The sequence below is a fragment of the Camelus bactrianus genome, chromosome 6, assembly GCF_048773025.1.
Source record: "Camelus bactrianus isolate YW-2024 breed Bactrian camel chromosome 6, ASM4877302v1, whole genome shotgun sequence".
In the NCBI taxonomy this organism is placed as follows: Eukaryota; Metazoa; Chordata; class Mammalia; order Artiodactyla; family Camelidae; genus Camelus; species Camelus bactrianus.
In genome coordinates, this window is record NC_133544.1 from 53,748,713 (window position 1) to 53,768,852 (window position 20,140).

At 32.5% G+C, this 20,140-nt stretch overlaps 1 protein-coding gene across 10 annotated transcripts in view; it reads left to right on the forward strand.

Annotated features, from left to right (window-relative positions):
- The window catches only part of RALGAPA1 (Ral GTPase activating protein catalytic subunit alpha 1), a 204,395-nt gene that overhangs the window by 110,394 nt on the left and 73,861 nt on the right, over positions 1 to 20,140 (forward strand). For all 10 annotated transcript variants that reach the window (XM_010967048.3, XM_074365642.1, XM_074365640.1 and 7 more), the window contains 5 exons: positions 2,848 to 2,956; positions 4,329 to 4,439; positions 6,977 to 7,045; positions 14,487 to 14,621; positions 15,035 to 15,218. In XM_010967048.3, the coding sequence (XP_010965350.3) occupies positions 2,848 to 2,956; positions 4,329 to 4,439; positions 6,977 to 7,045; positions 14,487 to 14,621; positions 15,035 to 15,218 (608 nt within the window). The remainder of the gene's footprint in view (positions 1 to 2,847; positions 2,957 to 4,328; positions 4,440 to 6,976; positions 7,046 to 14,486; positions 14,622 to 15,034; positions 15,219 to 20,140) is intronic.

The window sequence follows — 20,140 nt, forward strand, 5'->3', positions numbered from 1 at the left end:
GAAAGTATTCTGAATTACAGATATAAACTATTTGGATGATTAAATACTTTTTTTCATTATTTAAGTACAAACCTTCCTTCAGGAAAAAATAAATTCCTGGTCACCTTCTTCAGTAGCTTCACCGTCTGTATCTAAAATGATTTCTTTTAATTTTGTATAAGTACACTTTGGTTTCCTTTCAGATTATATGTGTCAGTGTCTCTTCTGCAATACCTTGAAATATAGTAGTAGTTGCCTAATAAATGTTCGTTAAATTGAATTAAATTAAAATATTTTTATTGTAGAAAGTAATAGATCTAAGAAAATAATAAGTATTAATATTTATAAATATTTGATCAGGATTTTTAAAAATAGACTGTAATAAGATTTTAGAATGTTTTCCTTTTTAAATGTCTTATTAAGAAATGAAAACTGTGGAATTTTCTCTGTTTTACTAAACCTTTCCCCAAAAGGTTGAGCTTTCAATCAGCACATTGCCAACAGCATTCCATGTTCCTTCTTTTCCTCAAAATATATTAATTTACATTTTATATTTCTTGAAATTAATTCTAATAGTATGTCATTAGCCTCAACAGTAATCTGTATTAGTATTTCTCTGACCGACATTTCTGCAAAGCTTCTTTTACAATAATCTGGACATTTTTTGACCCAAGGCTCATAAAGGTACAGATCATGACTTTGACAATTTGGATTCTAGTTCTAACTTAAATCTCTTTTCCACAATTAAAAATAATATAAAATGAGCAGTTTGCTTAAATGAGACATAGTGCCAGCTTTTTAATTCAGTTGCAAATTTTTTTACATAATAGCCAAGTTTACTAAAAACAAATCTCTTTGAGTAGATTCTTCTTTAACATTAATTCTAATTTAATACTGGTCACCTACTCCAGAAAATGACATTGTCCTTTCCATATTCCATATTTTCATTTCTGTTAGCTTTAGCCCTAAATTTGATGATTTTTAGTATTACTTCTCTAGCATTTTCTATGTTAGTAATGACAACTTTTTAAGTTTACAAAGATATTCCTATAATATTATTTCATTTAATCTTTACACAATTCTAAGAAATTATTGGAATCATCATTATTCTTTCAATTTTGCTCCCAGGAAACTGATGGCTTAGAAAGCTAACATTTATTAAGCCTTTTCTATGTGCCAACCACTGTTCTAAACATTTTATTGCCTCATTTCATCTTTATAACAGCTCTCAGAGATAGGTATAATTTGTATCTTTCTTTTTATAGATGGGAGCCTAGAGAATTTCTCATCTACCCTATCACCCAGAAAATGTAGAGCCATGATTAAACCCTGGCAGTTTGTCTTCAGTGCCTTTTTAGATGCATAAGTAATAAGTGGCAGAACCAGATTTGAACCTAGAGCTTCATATTCTAGATCTGAACCTAGAACTGCCCCGTCCTCTCTACCCCTACTTTTTTTAAAACTTCGTTACCTCTCAAGTGAAAGAATATTGAAGCCTAAAACATAATTGTCAAAAGTAGACTTGGGAGTCTTTAACATGATGGCTTGTATTGACAGTATAGATAAATCCCAGAAGTTGAACATAAACATTTTCTAAACTTGTTTTCCTATACCTTTTAGGTGTATAAGATCTTAGAAGCATATACCCCCAAATCTGACCAGGAGCAGAGAGTTGCGCCATACTGGGAATAATCTAGATTAATTTAACAACCTGAAGAATGTAGGAAACTGTAGACACACAGACTGAATTTAACCCTCTTTAAAAACAAAAACAGTTTAAGCATTTGTATTCCCAGCCTGTGCCTTTACAATGCCTTAGTTAGCTGCATCCATGGAGAACATTGCTTCTCTTCAGAATTTATTGTTACTTAAGGATTACAGCTCCTTCCACTGCTAAACTTGACACTTGGCTATATAGGTCTATAAATATCATGTAAGCTTTATGGGTGGACAACAGTAGGGAAGAAAGAAAGCAGTCGACTTCACTTAGAAGCATTTTGGCACTTTTTGATAGTAAATCAGTAGCATTATCACTGATAGACTGAAAGATGGGACCTAAGAACTTCTGATCCGTTATATTCAGGAAGAAAACTATTTCTGCTTTGAATTGTTCTGAAATTTAGCATTCTGCTGATTTTAATTTAGGAATACAGTATCAGGACATACAGGATATATCAGGATACTAGAAGGAGTTGATCTTTTATTTTTAGAAACATTGTATGCTTCATAAGAAGCCTGTATTTGAATGCGCTAGTAGAATTCTTACTGATTCTGATCATCAGATTATGTTCTTCAAGCTGAAACTCAGTTGAAGTAGGGAGTTAAAATTTCACAAGACATTAGGGGACAGAAATTCTGCAAGTCCTGTTTTTGTTGGAATACCTTTATAAAGTGTATAAATTTTATGTGTGTTCCCACTTTGTTTTAAAAAGAATTTGTAGCTAGCTATGTTAAATTTTAAAGATAGGAAAATAATATCTTACTGCTATCACGTCAATAAAATTATACTTTCCTTTTTGAAATCAGATTGCATTTTTTAAGGGATGCTTTATGACAATATCAATGTATTAATATGGGTTTGTTAGAAAAATCCTCTATGTGTTACCCCTACCTATGATCTTGGTAATAAATTATAATTGAAAATAAGGCTTAGGGTTTTGGGGATGAGCTTTCCTCCTGCTGTATCTTCCTACAGAGAGCTAATGTAGGAAGCTTTTTAATTCAGTTGCATATTTTTTAATTAATTCACTTAAACAGTTAATGTTCATTCTAGGTGGTTTGGTTGTGGGTGTTTTGGTTGTGGTGATTTCATTTCATTTAAAGGCTCGCTACTTTTATTTGTGTCTTTATTGGTTGCCTTTTTTGCAGATGTGTAGCACTTTGCAGTTTAGGTATTTGGATTTGTGAAGAACTAGTCCATGAGTCTCATCATCCTCAAATTAAGGAAGCTCTGAATGTAATTTGTGTTTCCTTAAAGGTAAAAAAAATAATAATAATACATTTAGTGGGTCGTGGATTGTATTAAGATAGTATAGAATGCATCATTATTTTTCTCCAAATGTTAATTATATCTTATGTCCTTTTAAAATAAAATATTTAATAGATGTTTTCATTAATTTATTGTTACATTATATCCTTAATTCTGACTTTTTCCTTAAGGGTGGCTCTACTCTTGAATTTAGGATATCTTAGTCATGACCTACTTTATCTTATCTCAACTTCTTATGTATTTGGCTTTGTCCCTAAGATGCATATGGATGACTCCTAGAAAGAAAACCAGCCATTTAACAACATATGTAGGGTTGTTTCTCTTTTCCTAATCAGTATTTTTTAACCTACTCTGATCTTCATTATTTCCTGAATTCTTGACCTGTTCAAATTTTTGGCTTTATCATTCAAGTTAAATATGCTCTTTGTGACCAGAATTAGGTTTGTTCAGAAATAATAACCTAATTATTTGAAGCATCTGAATGAATAAATGGATTTTTTTATTTGTAAAAAGATACATGATACTGTTTTTGTCTTAAGACTTGTAATACAGTATCTGTAAAGAACTCCAAACACACAAAGTACAAATACTACTTAATTAACAGGTATTTCTGAGTGTATACTATGTTTGAGGTGCTTTTCTAGGCAAAGTGAGGGACTCCAGAATGAAAAAAAAATACTAGATTCAAGAGATTAATAATTGGATGGCTGAAAAAGATTCAAGTAAGAGTAGCAGAATATAAAAAGCTGAGAGAACCAAGTGAGTGGTGCATATAAATTGATGATTGAGTTCGGAGGAAGCTGAGGTCACTTTTACTTAGGTATCAGAGAAGACTGGAAAGAGGAGACATGTGGACAGTGCTTGAAGAGTGGATGAGATTTGGTCACAGAGACAAGCATAAAAGTTTGGCTTTATACCATTGGGGAGTCATCCAAGGTTTTAAAGCATAGAGAATGTCAGCATCAGAGCAGTTCTTTAGAAGATAATTTGAAAGTATTGTGTATAGTAGATTGGAATGGGAAAAAGATTGATAACAAGATTAGCAGTTTAGAGGCCATTCTAGAAATCCAGGTAAGAGAAAATGGGATAAAACTTTAATAAGGACAAATATTACAAAGAAAAAATTAAGTTAATTATATCTTTGGAATGTACAGTGATTGTTTATTTTGCAGATACATATTTATCGTCCTAATAATAGTATTAAACTATTATTATTTATTAAAATCCCATTATAAACATTAAATGACAAAAAGAAACATCTATAAAATTTAAATTTTTTCAGCAGCTAATGCACTGATGAATAATAGTTCAGGAAGAAATTTTTTATAACAGTGTTTTGTTTTGTTTTGTGTTTTAACAGTTTACTAATAAAACAGTAGCCCATGTAGCTTGTAACATGCTTCACATGCTGGTTCATTATGTACCTAGACTTCAGATTTACCAGCCTGATTCTCCTTTGAAAATTATTCAAGTAAGTAATTTCTCATTTATTTCTTATTATGACTTGTTAAAGATCCTTAGATTTGGATACATTGAAATGTAAAATTAATTAACAATTTTCCTTAAATTTTTTATAGCCAAATAATGGCAATTCAGGGTGCTTTTTTGAGATGTCAGAGTTCATGACAGTCAGTTGGTCTGTGCTTCCTACAACACCTGACATTTTCAGCCTTCAATTATTTCTTTCTTAAGACACCAAAATATCTGGAAAGATGAAAGTAAATTTATTTTCCCCCAACTTAATTGAAAAATATAATTGTATAATATTTAAAGTGTCAGCATAATGATTCGGTATTATAGAAGGGTTACCAAGATCAAGAAAATTAACACATCCATTACCTCACGTTACCCCTTTTTTTTTTGGTGAGAATGTTTAAGGTCTACTCTTAGCAACTTTCAGATATTCATTACTATACGATTTTTTTAGATTCCACATATGAGTGATACCATACAGGATTTGTCTTTGGCTTATTTCACTTAGCATGATGCCCTCCAGGTTCTTCCATGTCGTCACAAATGTCAGGATTTTCTTTTTTTCAATGGCTGAATAATACTCCATTGTGTATATATGTACACCACGTTTTCTTCATCCGTTCATCCAGTGGAAGACATGTGGGTTGTTTCCATATCTTAGCTATTGTGAGTAATATTGCAGTGAACATGGGTGTTTAGGTATCTCTTTGAGATACTCATTTTATTTCCTTCAGATATATACCCAAGAGTGGGATTGCTTTATTATATGGTAGTTCTGTTTTTAACTTTTTTTTAATGGAGGTACTAGGGATTGAACCCAGGACCTTGTGCTTGTTAAGCATGTGCTCTATCACTGAGCTATTATCCCCTACCACATTGTAAATTTTTTGAGAAACCTTCATACTGTTTTCCATAATGGCTGTACTAGTTTACATTCCCACCAACAGTGGCATAAGGGTTCCCTCTTCTCCACATTTTCACCAACATCTGTTATCTCTTTGTCTTTTTGAAGATAGCCATCCTAACAAATGTGAAGTGATACTTGATTTTGATTTTGATTTTGATTTTGATTTACATTTTCCTGGTGATCAGTGATGTTGAGCACTTTTTCATGTACTTGTTGGCTGCTTCTATGTCTTTGGGAAAATGTCTCTTCAGATCCTTTGCCCATTTATAAATTTAGTTACTCAGTTATTTTTGCTGTTGGGTGTATGAGTTCCTTGTATATTTTGGATATTAACCTCTTGTCAGATATATGGTTTGCAGGTGTTTTTTCCCCATTCTGTGAGTTGTCTTTTCACTTTATTGATGGTTTCTTTTGCTATGCAGAAGCTTTTTGTTTATGTAGTCCCACTTGTTTATTTTTTATTTTGTTACTTGTACTTTAGGTACAATTTCCAAAAAAATTACCAAGACCCATGTCAAAGAGCCTTTTTCCTATGTTTTCTTCTAGGAGTTTTATTGTTTTCAGGTCTTTATATTTAAGTCTTTGATCCATTTCAGATTAATTTTTGTGAGTGGTATAAGATAGGGGTCTAGTTTCATTCTTTTGCATGTGAATATCCAGTTTTCTCAACACTGTTTATAGAAGAGACTATCCTTGCCCCACTGTGTGTTCTTGGCACTCTTGTCAAAGATTAGTTGGCTGTATACATGTGGATTTATGTCTAGGCTCTCTATTCTGATGCACTGGTCTGTATGCCTATTTTTATATTAGTACTTTACTATCAGTACCATATTTTTATGGCTATAGCTTTATAATAAAGCTTAAAATCAGGAAATGTGACACTGCTGATTTTTTGTATGTTGATTTTGTGTCCTGCAACTTGACTGAATTCATTGATGAGTTCTACCAGTTTTTTGATAGAATGTTTATAGTTTCCTATATATAGGATCATACCATCTGCAAACAGAAGTAATTTTACTTCTTCCTGTCAGATTTGGATGCCTTTTATTTCTTCTTCTTGCCTGATTTTTGTGGTAGGACTTCCAGTACTATATTGAATAGAAATGGCAACTGTGGGCATCCTTGTCTTTTACCTGACCTTAGAGAAAAGGATATTAACTTTTTATCATTGAGGATGATGTTACTTTGGGCTTGTCATGTATGGTGTTTATGTTGAAGTACATTCCTTTTATACCTAATTTGTTAAGCAAAGTAGATTTCTTGAGTGATAAATTGCAGGTGTTTCTATAAACCTTTTTGCTTACCCAAATCTTCTATTTTTTCTGTTAGAACATATATTATTTGTGTGTTTATACATACTGATTTATGAATTGAATTTGTAAGAAATTCATTTACAGTTGACAGAGCATATATAATTTTGGTTCTGTACATTGGGATTGTAAATGATTGGTAGTCAAGTGTAGTTGAAAAGCTGACCTATTAGAAATTACTTTGAAATAACAGTGTTAATGTATTTTAGATAAACTTTCTGCAATAGATTTTATATCACTTTTGCATTAACATTTAAGTTTTGGGATGCACCATTAGTTTGACATAGTTTGAGCTTTCTTTTTTCTCATTTCGTGCAGATTCTAATAGCCACCATTACCCATCTTTTGCCAAGTACAGAAGCTTCATCATATGAAATGGACAAGAGGGTAATTTAAATTTTTTTGATATTTAATATGTGGTTATCTAGTAAATATATTTAAATTGTGATGGTATATATATTTACATGGTAAACATTAATTAGTCTTGTGTTTAAAGTTAATTATAATGTGAAATATATCTTTTCATTATGTGTAACTAAGTTATATTTTTAGTTCATATTTCAAGTTAATCGTGGTCATTTGATAAAGTTTAAGATTAAATCATAGGGTTGTAACGAACCTGGGAGGACATTTATAGTTTTTTCACTTGTTATGGTCTTGTTATTGCCTGAAACCTATCAATTCTGAGAAATTCATCCACTCTAAAGGCAGCCATGCATTTTATATAGCTGTTACTGGTAGAAAGTAAAGAATTTCCATTAAGGGGAGTATAGATAATATTTAGAGATACGGTATTTTGGAGAAGACATGCCCTTTAGCCACCAAAAAGTTCTACAAGATTGTATTTACCTCGGTGTATTTATTATGAGATTCCTTCATTTAAATATTGTGTTTATCAGTCTAAAATTTCTATTTAGTTTCTCTTTATAGTTTCCATATCTTTCCTGAAATTCTGCATTTCTTCATTAATTCTATCCATCTTCTCTCATAGATTTTTGATATATTTATTATAATTTCTTTAAAGTCCTTATCTCCTAAATTCAATATCTGATTTATTGCTGAGTTTGTTTTCATTGAACTTTTTTCCTCATGACTTTGGGTTCCATTTTCCTGTTTGTTCATATGTCTGTTAATTTTTTATTGCACACCAGGCATTGCAGATAACATGTTGTAGAGAATCTAGATCTCTGCTACCCACATGTGACTATTAACCACTTGTGACTTCAAATTCAAATAAAATCATTTTGAAAGTTTACATTAAAAATGTAATTTCATGTTTGTACTAACCATATTTCAAGTGTTCAGTAGCCACGTGGGCAGATATACATCATTTCCATCATTGCACAAAGTTCTTCAGACATCACTGCTCTCTCTAGATCCTGTTAATTTCCTCTGAAAATTATCCTATTCCTTTCCATTTTCTCATCTCAGTCTTGAATTCTATTCTCCAGAACAAAGTATTACCATCTCTTAGTCATATTCTGTTGAAATCTCAAATATATTTTATTACATATGTTCTGCCTATTAATTTATAGAACTCACAGATGTTATTATGTGTCTGGACTTATTCTCAGTTATTTTCTTGTGTGGCTTAATACCTTTTACACTTTTAGTCTTTCCTGCTGTCTCCTATATTACTAATTTCAATAGTTTACCTCAAGATTTTTTATCCTTCTTCTTTCTATTTAATTTAAAACTCATTTGATCAGGTTGTCTAACTCTTGATAAGTACATTCTTCCCCATCTTTAAAAGACTCTATTGCTCCATTTTTTGGCCAAGAGTCCTTCATTTTAGTGTCTTAAACTATGGTTAAGGATTCCAAATCCAGTTTGTGAACAATATCTGGAGAACTAATAGGCTACCTCTTTTTGATAATCTTTGTTTTCCAAAAGCCTAGCTGTTAATATGAAAAAACTCCACTACAGGTTTTTGTTCCCTGCCCACTTAATTCACGAAACATTCATTGATCACAAAATACGTGTGTGGTATTCTGCTTGGAGCATGTGAAACAGATAGAATTAAGATAGTCCCTGCTTTCCTGGATTTTAAAGATTAGAGAGACAAGTGAAGCAATCCAGTATAGTAAGTACTTACTATAAAAAGCAGAAAAATTTATTGAGACAATGTAGGATACAGAGGAGGAAGTAATTAACTATCGAGGCAGAAGAGCTTGTTAAGGGAAAAATTCTTTAAAGATGAATAGAATTTTCTCCATAGATGGAGATGAGGAGTAGAGTCAGAGAGTTACTCCAAGTGGAGGTAATAGCATGTGTAAGATCATGAAGGTGTAAAATGGCATGGGTGTTATGGGAAAACAATAGGCAGTTCTGTATTATAGGATGTGAAATACATGGTTCACAGTTGGGAAATTAGACAGTAGAGATATGAACTGGTCAGGATATGAAAGGCCTTGGATGCCATGTAAAAACCTTGGACTTCTGTGAAAGTCCTGTTTTTGAAAGTGACTTTTTGGAAGGGTTTTAATACACAGTTAAATGTAAGATTTGTGAAAGAACACGTAAGAACATGTGAAAGGGGACCTAAAAGGAATAATACGGTAATTGTTTATTACAGTCATCTCAATAAGAATTGATGGATGATATTCTGAACTAAGGCAAAAGGATTAAAGTGTAAATACTGATAAAGTGGAATCCACCACCAGTGTCAAGAATGAAGGGAAAAAAAAGATCAGGGTAGTTGAAGAAAGATGAATTTCAGTTTTCATTGTATTGCATGTAAGGAGTGATGCCCAGGTAGAGACCACCAGCAAAGCAGCTATATACCTAAAGTAGTAAATTCAAGACTGGAAACAATTACTGACATTGTCAACACAAGAGTTGTATTAAATTGTGGAAATATATGAGATCACTTAAGGAGAAGTTACAGAGTAAGAAGAGTTAGCAAAACATAACATCTTGAAGAGTAACAGCAGGCAGCGAGGTGGTTGCCAAGATAGTGACATAGGATGCTCCTGAACTTCCGTCCTCCCTTGGACACACCAGAGGTACAGATACATGTGGAGCAATTCCCTCTGAGAGAAATCCAGAAACTAATCAAGTGACTCCTGTGTATCATGCAACTGAGAAAATAACCCCTATCAAAAACATGTGAGAAAGGCTAAGACACGCTCTTGACATAACCCTACCCCCAGCATAGCTCCATACAATCAGGAGGGAACCCCAAACTCCCATCTTCTCTCTGAGGAGAAAGGGGTTTAGACTATACATCTTGCACCCAGTCTTTTAAGCCTGCCACCCAAGGAATAGGCCCCCAAATCACCTGGCTCTAAAAGCCAAAGGGGCTTGCATTCACAACTCTCACAGAACTCTGAAACAAAGAAGCAGTTGTTAACAAGTGCATTGCTATTTGTATTCCATTTCAGATTTTTTCCCCCATTCCTGTTGCTCTTATTTATATTTTTTAATCTATGGTTTATCCATCTTTTTTTTTTTTTTTTTGGAAAGATGAGCAGATAAACTACATTTTCTTTTTTCTCCTTGTTACACAGAAGGTACAATACCTCATTCTAAATATTCTGTGGCACTTTTAGATTTTTCACTTGACAATATATCCTGAAAATTCACAATACATCACTTCATGAAGACGTTCCATGTTCTTTTTTGCAGCTCTACAATATTAGTACTCCATTGTGAGAATGTACCATAGTTTATTCAACTCACTATTCCATGTATGGACATATAGATTGTTTTCAGAATTCTGCAATTACAAACAATGCTGCAGTGACTAACTGTGTGCCTATGTATTTTTACATTTTTGGAGTGTGTCTTCAGGGTATATTCTTAGAAGTGGAATTGCTGGGTCAGAAGGTAAACAGATACGTAATTTTGTTAATTATTGGCATTACCACAAGCATACTGTGAGAGTATCTGTTTCCCCAGAGCCTAATCTCACAGTATGTCATATTTTTCATTTTTGCCAATTTAATAGACAAATGATGGTATTTCATTATAGTTTTCATTTACTTTTCTCTTATCTTATATTTCTTAATGGCCTAATTTTTACTTCATTTTTGTGAATTATCCATCCATATGTTCATACATTTTCTGTTAGATTTTGGTATTTTTCCCTCAGGTGTTTACATATTAGGGATATTAGCTCTCCACTGTGATATATGTTGCAAATATTTTCCCCCATTCATTTGTCTTTTGATTTTGCGTATGGTGGATTTTGTTGTTGTTGTTTCTTGTGGCGGATCATGGAAAATGATTTATTTTTTATGTAGTCAGTTTATCAGTTTTTTCTTTCAGTTGAGCTAGATTTTGAATCATAGGTAGAAAACCTTTTCATATTTTCTTCTAGTATTTGTATGACTTCATTTTTTACATTTTTATCCCTCATCCATTTGGAGTTTATTTTCTATGTTTTGAGATAGGGATCTAATTTTTGTTCTTTTCCAAACTAATAACCAGATTTCGGAGTTCCCTTTATTAAAAAGTTCATCTTTGCTCCTTACTGAATAATCAAGTTCTATAATTACTTATGTCTGTCTCTTGAGTTTCTTTACTAGCCGTTTTCAGACTGTTTCGATGACAGGGGCCCTTTAATATTGTTAAACATTATTGAAGATCTCAAGTAACTTTTTTTTAATGGGGGGAGTGGGAGGAGGTAATTAGTTTGTTTATTTCTTAATGGAGGTGTTGGGAATTAAACCCAGGACCTTGTGCATGCTAAACACAGTGCTTCTGAGATATACCCTCCCCCACTCAAGCAACTTCTTAATGTGGATTATATTTTGTCTTCTTGATCTGTTTTGTACTGAGAATGATGTGTTAAAGACTTCTGTTGTTAATGTTTCTGTTTCCTTGCATCTACTGTAGTTTTTGCTTTGTAAAGGTAGTCACTGTTATTTTATATATGGATATTCATAACTGTTTTATCTTCCTTTTGAATTACAGCTTTTAACATTAATGTCTTTTGGTTTGAATTCTAACTTGCCTAATATATCTTTTTTCATCTGTTTAATTTTAGTCTTTTTGAATCTTTTTGTTTAACTATATCTTGAATACAACATATATTTGGGTCTTGCTTTATGAGCCAAATTGAAAATCTTTTTCTTTTATTAGGCAAGTTAAATTGATTCTTATAAGAGACTTTATTATATTTTTTATCTCACGTCTGTCGTTTAATTTTATGATTATTATGCATGTTATATTTTCTGTTTCTTTCTCTACATGATATATTTCCATTGATCTATTTTTAAAATTTCTTTTGGTATTCAGGACATTTTGTACTTTTTTCTTGTGCTTACCTTCATATATATATATATACCTTTTTTAATGCCTTTATTCCTTGCTTTCTTACTTAACCTTTTGTAAGATATGGTTCATGATTATTTAATGATACCCTTTATTTCCTACGTATTGCCTGTATGTTAATAAATGAGCTGATGTTACTGTTCTCTTTCTCTCTCTTCACCTTCATTTTTAGTTACTTTATGTCTACACATAACATGTAGCATGTCATATAACAAATGATTGTTCTACACTCATCTCTACATTTATTTCTTTTAATCTTAGATCTATAACTAAATATATCAGATACTATTAATCTTTTTGCTGAAGTTGCTCAGTCAACTTCTTGGTTAAATGAAATTCACTTTATTTTTCAAGATGGGCTTATGAATACAGAATTCCCTGAACTGTTGCATATTTAAATTTTTTTCTGTAACCCTGATACTTGATACTTGGCTAGACATGGAATCCTTGGTTGACATTTATTTTCCTTGAGGTTTTTTGTTTCTTTTTATATTGCCTAGCTTTGTATATTGGTTTTGAGAAATCTGATGCCATTTTTATTCTCTTGTAAGTTATTTCATCTTTTTCCCTGGAGACTCTAAGAAGATAGATAAATAGATAGGTGGATAATTTTTTTTTTAAGATCTTACTTTTGAAGTTTTACCAGGGTATGTATTACACTTGATGATTGCAGGTCAATTTATCCTGAATCTGGTAGGTCTTGTCAGTGTGTAGATTTCAGGACTCCAGTTATATATAAATAGAATATTCTTTTTCCTTCTTCCATTCCAATATTTTTCTCTCTGACACTTTTTACCTTTTTCTTTATCTCATTTTTATTCTTTATTGCTTTCCTGTTGTTCTTCAATGCCCCTTATTAATAAAATTTTCTTTTAATTTTTTCAAATTTATTCTTTAGGCATCTTATAGCTCAGGCTTCCTTTCTACACTTGATCTTAGCCCAAAGGCCAAGGAGTGATCAGGCTTCTTTTCTAATATCATTTTACCCTTTTTAGTTTTTCTCCTGACTTGAATCAGTTCTTCCCTTTTTGGTCTGTCTTCTTAGTTTTTTAATTTCTGGTTTAAGATTAAGTTTTCCTTGTCCCCTATATCTCAATGTTTGTTTAAAATTTTAAAATTTAGATTAGAATGTTGTTTTAGTTTTCTTCTGCTTTATTATTGGTTTTGGGGGATGGGAATTTTCATCAGCTGAATTGCTCAAGATTCTCATTTTCTGTTTTCTTTTTATAGTAGTTTTGTATAGATGAAGACTACCTCTGCATTTCTATGGACAAGGTTGGTGGCTTGGGGTGGTTTAGAAGATTCCTACTTCAAGAGCTCTCTCTTCTGGCAGTTTAACAAAGTATAGTGTTTTTATTGGATGATTGTTTTTAAGGAGGAGAAGAATTGTAGGTCTGTTAGTTTTTTAAAAAAAATTTTTAAGTCTTGCAGGGTCCTAAGTTTATCTTTTGCTTTTTCTTTTCACTGTGTGTTTTCCACAGGATGTCTCTCCATTCCCTCTTAAAATTTTTCTCCTCCAAGGTATTACCTTTCCTGTACTTTCTTTTTACTCAGTACCCTACCTACCAGTACACACTTTTCAATATTCTCACACTTAGGGTGGATCTTTTCTTCCTGGCGTGGTTTTTTGATTGGTGCCTAGTTCCTTTCTCTCTTCACAGTTTTTCCCAAACTGTCCTCACTCTTCATGAAAGTTTGCAATGGGGAAAGGGGCTGTTGGGTTTGCTGTGTATGTTTTCTGCTTACAGATAATTTGAAGTTTGGATGTTCTGTTTTCTGGTTATATTGAGGATGGAGGTTTTGTGATATTTTATTGGTTCTTTTTGTTCTTTATCATTCTTTTGGAGGATATGTTGGGAGATTCAGACCAGCATTACTCCTTGAGTTGCAGAGTTGGACTTTGACTCTAAAGATCAGTGGATCTCTTATTGCTGCTTGATTGACACTTTATGGCACTAATTACGATTCTTTATTCAGTAAAATGGACCACATAGATAATGCTATTTTGCTCTACACTTTGGGTAAAAGTGTTTTGGTTATAACATCCATTAATTTAAAAGTGTCCAGTGGATTCACTTAATATAATTAGTAACAGTTGCAGAAAGTGGTTAAGATAGTCTTTCTGGCAGGTTACTCAGTGAGGTGTTAAATTAGAAAAGGAATGTGGAAATGATTCTAATACACCACATATGGACTAAAACCTTTTCATTTGTGTTCCATTCTTTGTGCATTAAGTATAGCTAATTGATGTCCATTGTCTTTTAAACTCATTGTTTCTATATTCATTTAAAACTAATTTTCAACATTCCTGTTTTTATTATGCTGAAGGTTTCATTGTGCTTGCCCCCAAATACAAGAAAGAAATCCACAGTAATATTCATGTACATGTTAAAATCAGTTAAGTGTAAGTAAATGTTAAGAGTGGAACTTCAGGTTGTTAGTTCCTGAAATAAGTTTTAGAAAACAAAATAAGTTGATGAATTTCTGTTAAGTATTAAACTCTTATTTTATGAGTTGACAATAATGATGGTCTTTTTTGTTGTTGTTTTAGTTGGTTGTATCCTTACTTCTGTGCCTTCTTGACTGGATCATGGCCTTACCTCTAAAGACACTGCTCCAACCAGTCCATGCTACAGGAGCAGAAAATGATAGAACAGAAAAATCTGTCCTCAATTGTATTTATAAGGTAAACTTCTTTGCCTTATTATTTATTTGGTAACCAAGGGTTTTTAAAAACTAAAGAAATAGCACTTCTTAGTATTACATTTTTATTGTTTTAGAGCTAGGTATTTTCAAAGAATGTAGGCTTATTTTGTAGTACCTAAGAATAATTAAAAAGTACTTCCTACAAGACAGTGTTATTTCATTGCAGAATTTGAAAGAAGTCAATCTTTGTTGAATGTGAGAATCATTAGTTAAATTTTGCTCATTCTTCTTTTCAAGATTAAATTTTACCTTGATTGAAGAGCTAAGTTTTAAAGTATTTAAAATTTTGTCAAGCTCTTGTATTACCAGTTGACTTATTTTCTCCTTTTACCTTTATTTATTTATTTTCACTGAAAAGGAAAACTTGATATGTGTTTTCCCCTGTGTTTTCAGGTATTACATGGGTGTGTTTATGGAGCTCAATGTTTTAGCAATCCAAGGTATTTTCCAATAAGTCTCTCTGATTTGGCATCTGTAGATTATGATCCTTTTATGCATTTGGAAAGTCTGAAAGAGCCTGAACCTCTGCACTCTCCTGATTCAGAACGATCTTCTAAACTCCAGCCAGTAACAGAAGGTAAAATGAATTCTCTTCAGGACAGTATTGTTGCTTGGGTTCCCCCAAAGTATGATTTGGGCCTTAGTAGTAATTCAGGAGGATAATGTAGCTTACTTTGTAATTGTTTACCCTGCCATGTACATTATAGCTAATAAGTTCATTTTTATTTTAAGAAATAATTTCAGATATACAATTATTAATTATAAGAGATGATGTTCCTGTTATACTTCCAGCTAAGCTATTCTGATAAGTTCTTTAACTACATTGTTTTTGCATCCAGAGAGTTTACTATGTCATACAAGAGAAAGATGTAAACAAATAACCTTATGATATGAGTACATATAGGAATAAAAGTACATTCAAGATACAGAGGTAGCCCAGAGGAACCCAGCAATTATTGAAGGTTTTAAGGAGGTGCTATACATGATTAAATTAGTATTAAGAACACTTAGACAGTAGTATTTTACAGGAGTCAGCAAATTATGGCCCATACCTGCCTCCTGTTTCTGTAAATAGTTTTATTGGGACACATCATGCTGTTCATTTATGTATTGTTAGGACTGCTTTTGTGCAACAACAGTAGTGTTGAGTAGTTGTGACAGAGATACTGTGTCCCATAAGCTGAAGATAATTTACTCTCTTGCCCCTTACAGAAAAAGTTTGTTGGTCTCTAGTATATTAGATTGATTTTACGGAGGTTAACCCAGGACCAGAGAGACTAGTCATGACGCTGTTGCAGTAGGCCTAGCAGGAGTTGCTAAAGGCTTGAATTGGTTAGATTTTCCCCAAACTAGACCAAGAACGTAAGAAAGTTTAGAGGGTTGAAAGGGAAATAAGGAGGGCAGTATTGGGAATGGTTTAGCTCAGAGTGCCTGTTGAATATTCATATGATGAGATCTAGCAGGCAGTTCATTGTACATGCAGATCTAGATCTTAGCAGAGAGGTCTTTGTTAGGAATACATATTTACATGGGTGTGTGTGTTCTGAGAAGAACAAGTTGAAAAGGAAGGAAAATCAGAGTAATTTCTCAGAAACAAAAAGAAGAGAAAGTTTTTTAAAGACTGGCCAACGGTATTAAATGATAGAGATGTCAAGTAGAGAAAGACTGCTTTAATTTCAGCAGAGAACAAGGAGATAGAAGTGGATGGCTGTGGGTTGAGAAGCAAGCGTTAAGGAAATAGAGCCATGTATCAGAAGTACTCCTTATACCAGAAACTAACACAACATTGTAAATCAACTATACTTCAACTTTTTAAAGTACTCTTTATTAAAAAATTTAACTGTTTATTTAAAAAAGCAAAGAAAAATGATAGTAGGTAAGCTAAAAGATTATTCTGGGTTAAGAGAGTTTTAAGGGTGAAGAGAGTTGAATTATAAGCTGAGAAGGAAGATGGTAGGGGGATCATTAATAGAATGAGGGGATCATTCCTGAGGGGTCAGCTGCTAATATTAGCCCTTCTTCTGAGACCAAAAAGAAGAAGGAACTAAATTAAGAGGATTGACAGAAGTTATTGAGGGCCCAATAGAAAATGGAATTTGCAAAGTTTTGGTTACACCAGGCAACATTCAGTAGGGCGGATCTGGCAGAAATACATGAGTACAGTGGCTTTCAGAATAATTGGTATATGGTTTAGTCATGGAATCTAGGTTTTGGTAAGGTTTGAACTGATGCTAGGAAATGGCTAATAAGCTGGAAGAAAAGAGAAGTGGTCCAATGAGTCAGAAAGTAGATGTGGTTGATAATAAGAAGTTAGAACAGTGGTTCTCAGCCTTGGCTGCATCTTAAAATTCTGATGCTCTGGTCCCATCTATAGAGACTTTGATGTATTGATCTGGAATTGCTGGGATTTTTAAAACCTAGCATATAATTAATAAGCACCCAAGGTTGAGAACCACTGAGAGTATCAGTATGTTAGGACAGTGTTTTTTTAAAATGAGTTTTTAAGCAGTAGAACCTCTTCTAATAAATTTCACAAGAAAGTCCCTTTTGTGAAACTTTTTGAAATAGAGCTGCAGCAGGGTGGAAGCATGGGGTTCTACTGATCTCTCTCCCATTTGTCTCTAAGAGCTCTCTTCAAGGGCTCCACAAAACCAAATTGGGAAATCACTAGACTAGGAGGTTGTCATCAAAGAGTAAGCTATTAAGGAAGAGTTCGACTTTTAAAAAAGTTGTAAATGATTAAAACATGTAGGATATGGCCATGGTAATGGATTGATGACATAGACTGTGAGTGAAGATATGAAGTTACAGATCAAGGAAGTAGGACTAGGGCTTTGGGTTGACCACAAGTACCTCTAATAGTTTGTCTAGAATATGTATATAGCAAGTGAAATAGAAATATAAGATTTAAATTATAGCTGAGATATAATAGAGATATACTGGGTAGTATAGTATAGAAAAATAATTTAAACAGTAATTGATACAGGTGACATAATTATTTCTTTAGATTTGACATAGTAAAATGAAGTGTTTATTTTACTTAAAAACAAAGTTATATGAAAATATTAGTTGCTTTTTGCATTTTTAAAGGTGTAAATTGTTAAAGTTTGACTCAGGGCAATATAGTGTATTTCTTAAACTAAATAGTTCATTTATGTGAAGGGAAGTTTTAATGTATTTCATGCAAAATTTTCTGTGCCATTAATAGTCACTGTAAAAGACACAAAGCTAAAGATTTTAACAGATAACCTTTATATTGATACCAAATACTCTGTGAAATACTACTGTCTAAATGTATTAAAGTTTCTCCCTTTGGACTTTCTTAAAGGTATAAAAGACCAGATAAATGCAGAACCTTTTAGAAACAGCTGTGAGCTAACAGCAGGTGATTCTGTGTCTGTAGGGACTACATGCTGTGGGTTGTTTTTTTTTTAATGTGGCCAAAATGGCTAATCGTTGTGCCCTTGTCTAAGGCATGCTTCATCATCTTCAAGTACTTTTTGGCCAAGATTTCTAAACATAGAGTGTCCCTAATAAGCTCAGTATTGGATTGAACAAGTCTGATTAGAGAACTATTGGCAGGAGTAGCTATAATTATTAAATTTACTAAAGAATAAAGCAAGGTAGTGAAGTTGGCTTTTTGTCAAATGGCAGTAGTCTTATTAGCAAAAAGTCATCATTTGCGGGGTCAGAGTGAAAGGAGGCTCCAAAGGATTCATTCTGTCTTAATTATAGTTTCACCTATACATATTATGCAAAGCTAGTATTTAAAGCATTTGCCAAAATTAACTTCCTCTGCATGTTCTATTACAGTGCAGTGAATTGCAGCAGCTTTTTATGTCTTGCTGCTTTTGTATGCCATAATAATCTGTAATTATGGGTTTGCTGGAAATGCTGTAGGGTTTGTTTAATCTGACAATCTGAAAAGACAACCTTGAATAGACTTATTTAAATGAATGCTACTTACACAAAGCTTTAGAAGCATCGATATCTTCATTTTACATTTTCTTACAAGGCTGGTTATTTTAGAATTTCATTTAGAATTTTTAAATCAGAATTTCATATGTTTTCTTTATATCTAAGTAGTTATGTAGAACAGAGATATGTTCTGTAGCTTACAATTCAAAAATAAATCTAAATAAACCTAACTGCCAAATTAACAAGTTGAGAGGTTTTTATCCCTCTGTTTATCCTGAATTTAGAGAAGCAGCTTAGGAAAGAAAATGTTTTTACCCACAGCTGAAATCTAAATTTACTTTTTAAGTGTTCTCAATGTTAGTAATTATGACATTATTGAACAAGCTCAAACTGCATTCTCATTATTTCTTCCCTTGGGAAGAGCATGTGCAGGATGAACTGGTACCTGGACTTAGGTTTTTATGTTTTAGGGAAAGAGCTGGCTCATTCTTGCAGTTTATTTATAAGCAAGTTTGAAAAAGAAACTCATAAAATATGTTACTTACAATGGTCTCAAAATGAAATCATTTTATTATTTCTATTATATCCAGCTTTGTATATGAATTTTCAGTTCATCTTTACAAAAAGTCTGTGTTATTCTTAGGGAAAAATGGAGTTTAAGAAGTTTTATGTGATTTGCCCATGATCACAGAGGAAACTAGAGACAAAGTCAGAAATTCTTCTCTTTTCTATAATCTATTTCTATTAAACTACACTCTTTCACTTCTTCAGAAATGTTTTGCAAAAAAGATTCACCTTTCTAAATTTATCGCTCAAAAAGAAGGGGAAAAAGAAAATAAGAACAGAAAATGTTTTTCCTGTATCAAAAACTAAAAAAAAAATGATTTTATATTACCATTTAAAATATGGCTTAGTCTTATTTAAATGAGCCTTTCCAATTGATCTTGGCCACTTAATTATTTATGCTAAGTAACACTTTTTTGAAGATACTGTATATGGAAAAAAACTAATTTTGAATTCATTGTTTCTAAATGTCACAGTGATTTACCAAAAGAAAAGGGCAGTTTAACAAAAGAAAAAAAAAAAAGAAATTAGAGTTGTGATAAAGATGGAAATAACACTGCCCTGATGTGAAATCTCTATGGCAGGCAAATCCTTGAACTTCTGTGAACCCATTTGTCCTCGCGTGCAAAATGTGAAGTACTGGCTAGATTATCTGTAAGGTCCCTTACAGTGTGAACATTCATTATATTCTAAGTTAGAATTAGAGGAGGGAAAGCAAACACTAGATTCAAGTCACCCCTCTGTTTCTCATCATTCAGTGGCATATCTTTTTACTGTACCATAATAGGTCTTGAAAATGTAGGATTAAATGAAGGTTAATCATTTAGTAGTGCTGTTATCTTATGTTGAATAACTCAATTTCAGATTTAGCCGTAATTGTAATCAAAGAACAGCTCGATGTAATTGGAACTTTTTAAGTAAACTGAAAAATGTTTATATATACATGTATGTAAAATAAAACTTAATTATTAATGGAAAGAGATTAAAATTTTGATACTCAGTGACATTTCAGAATCA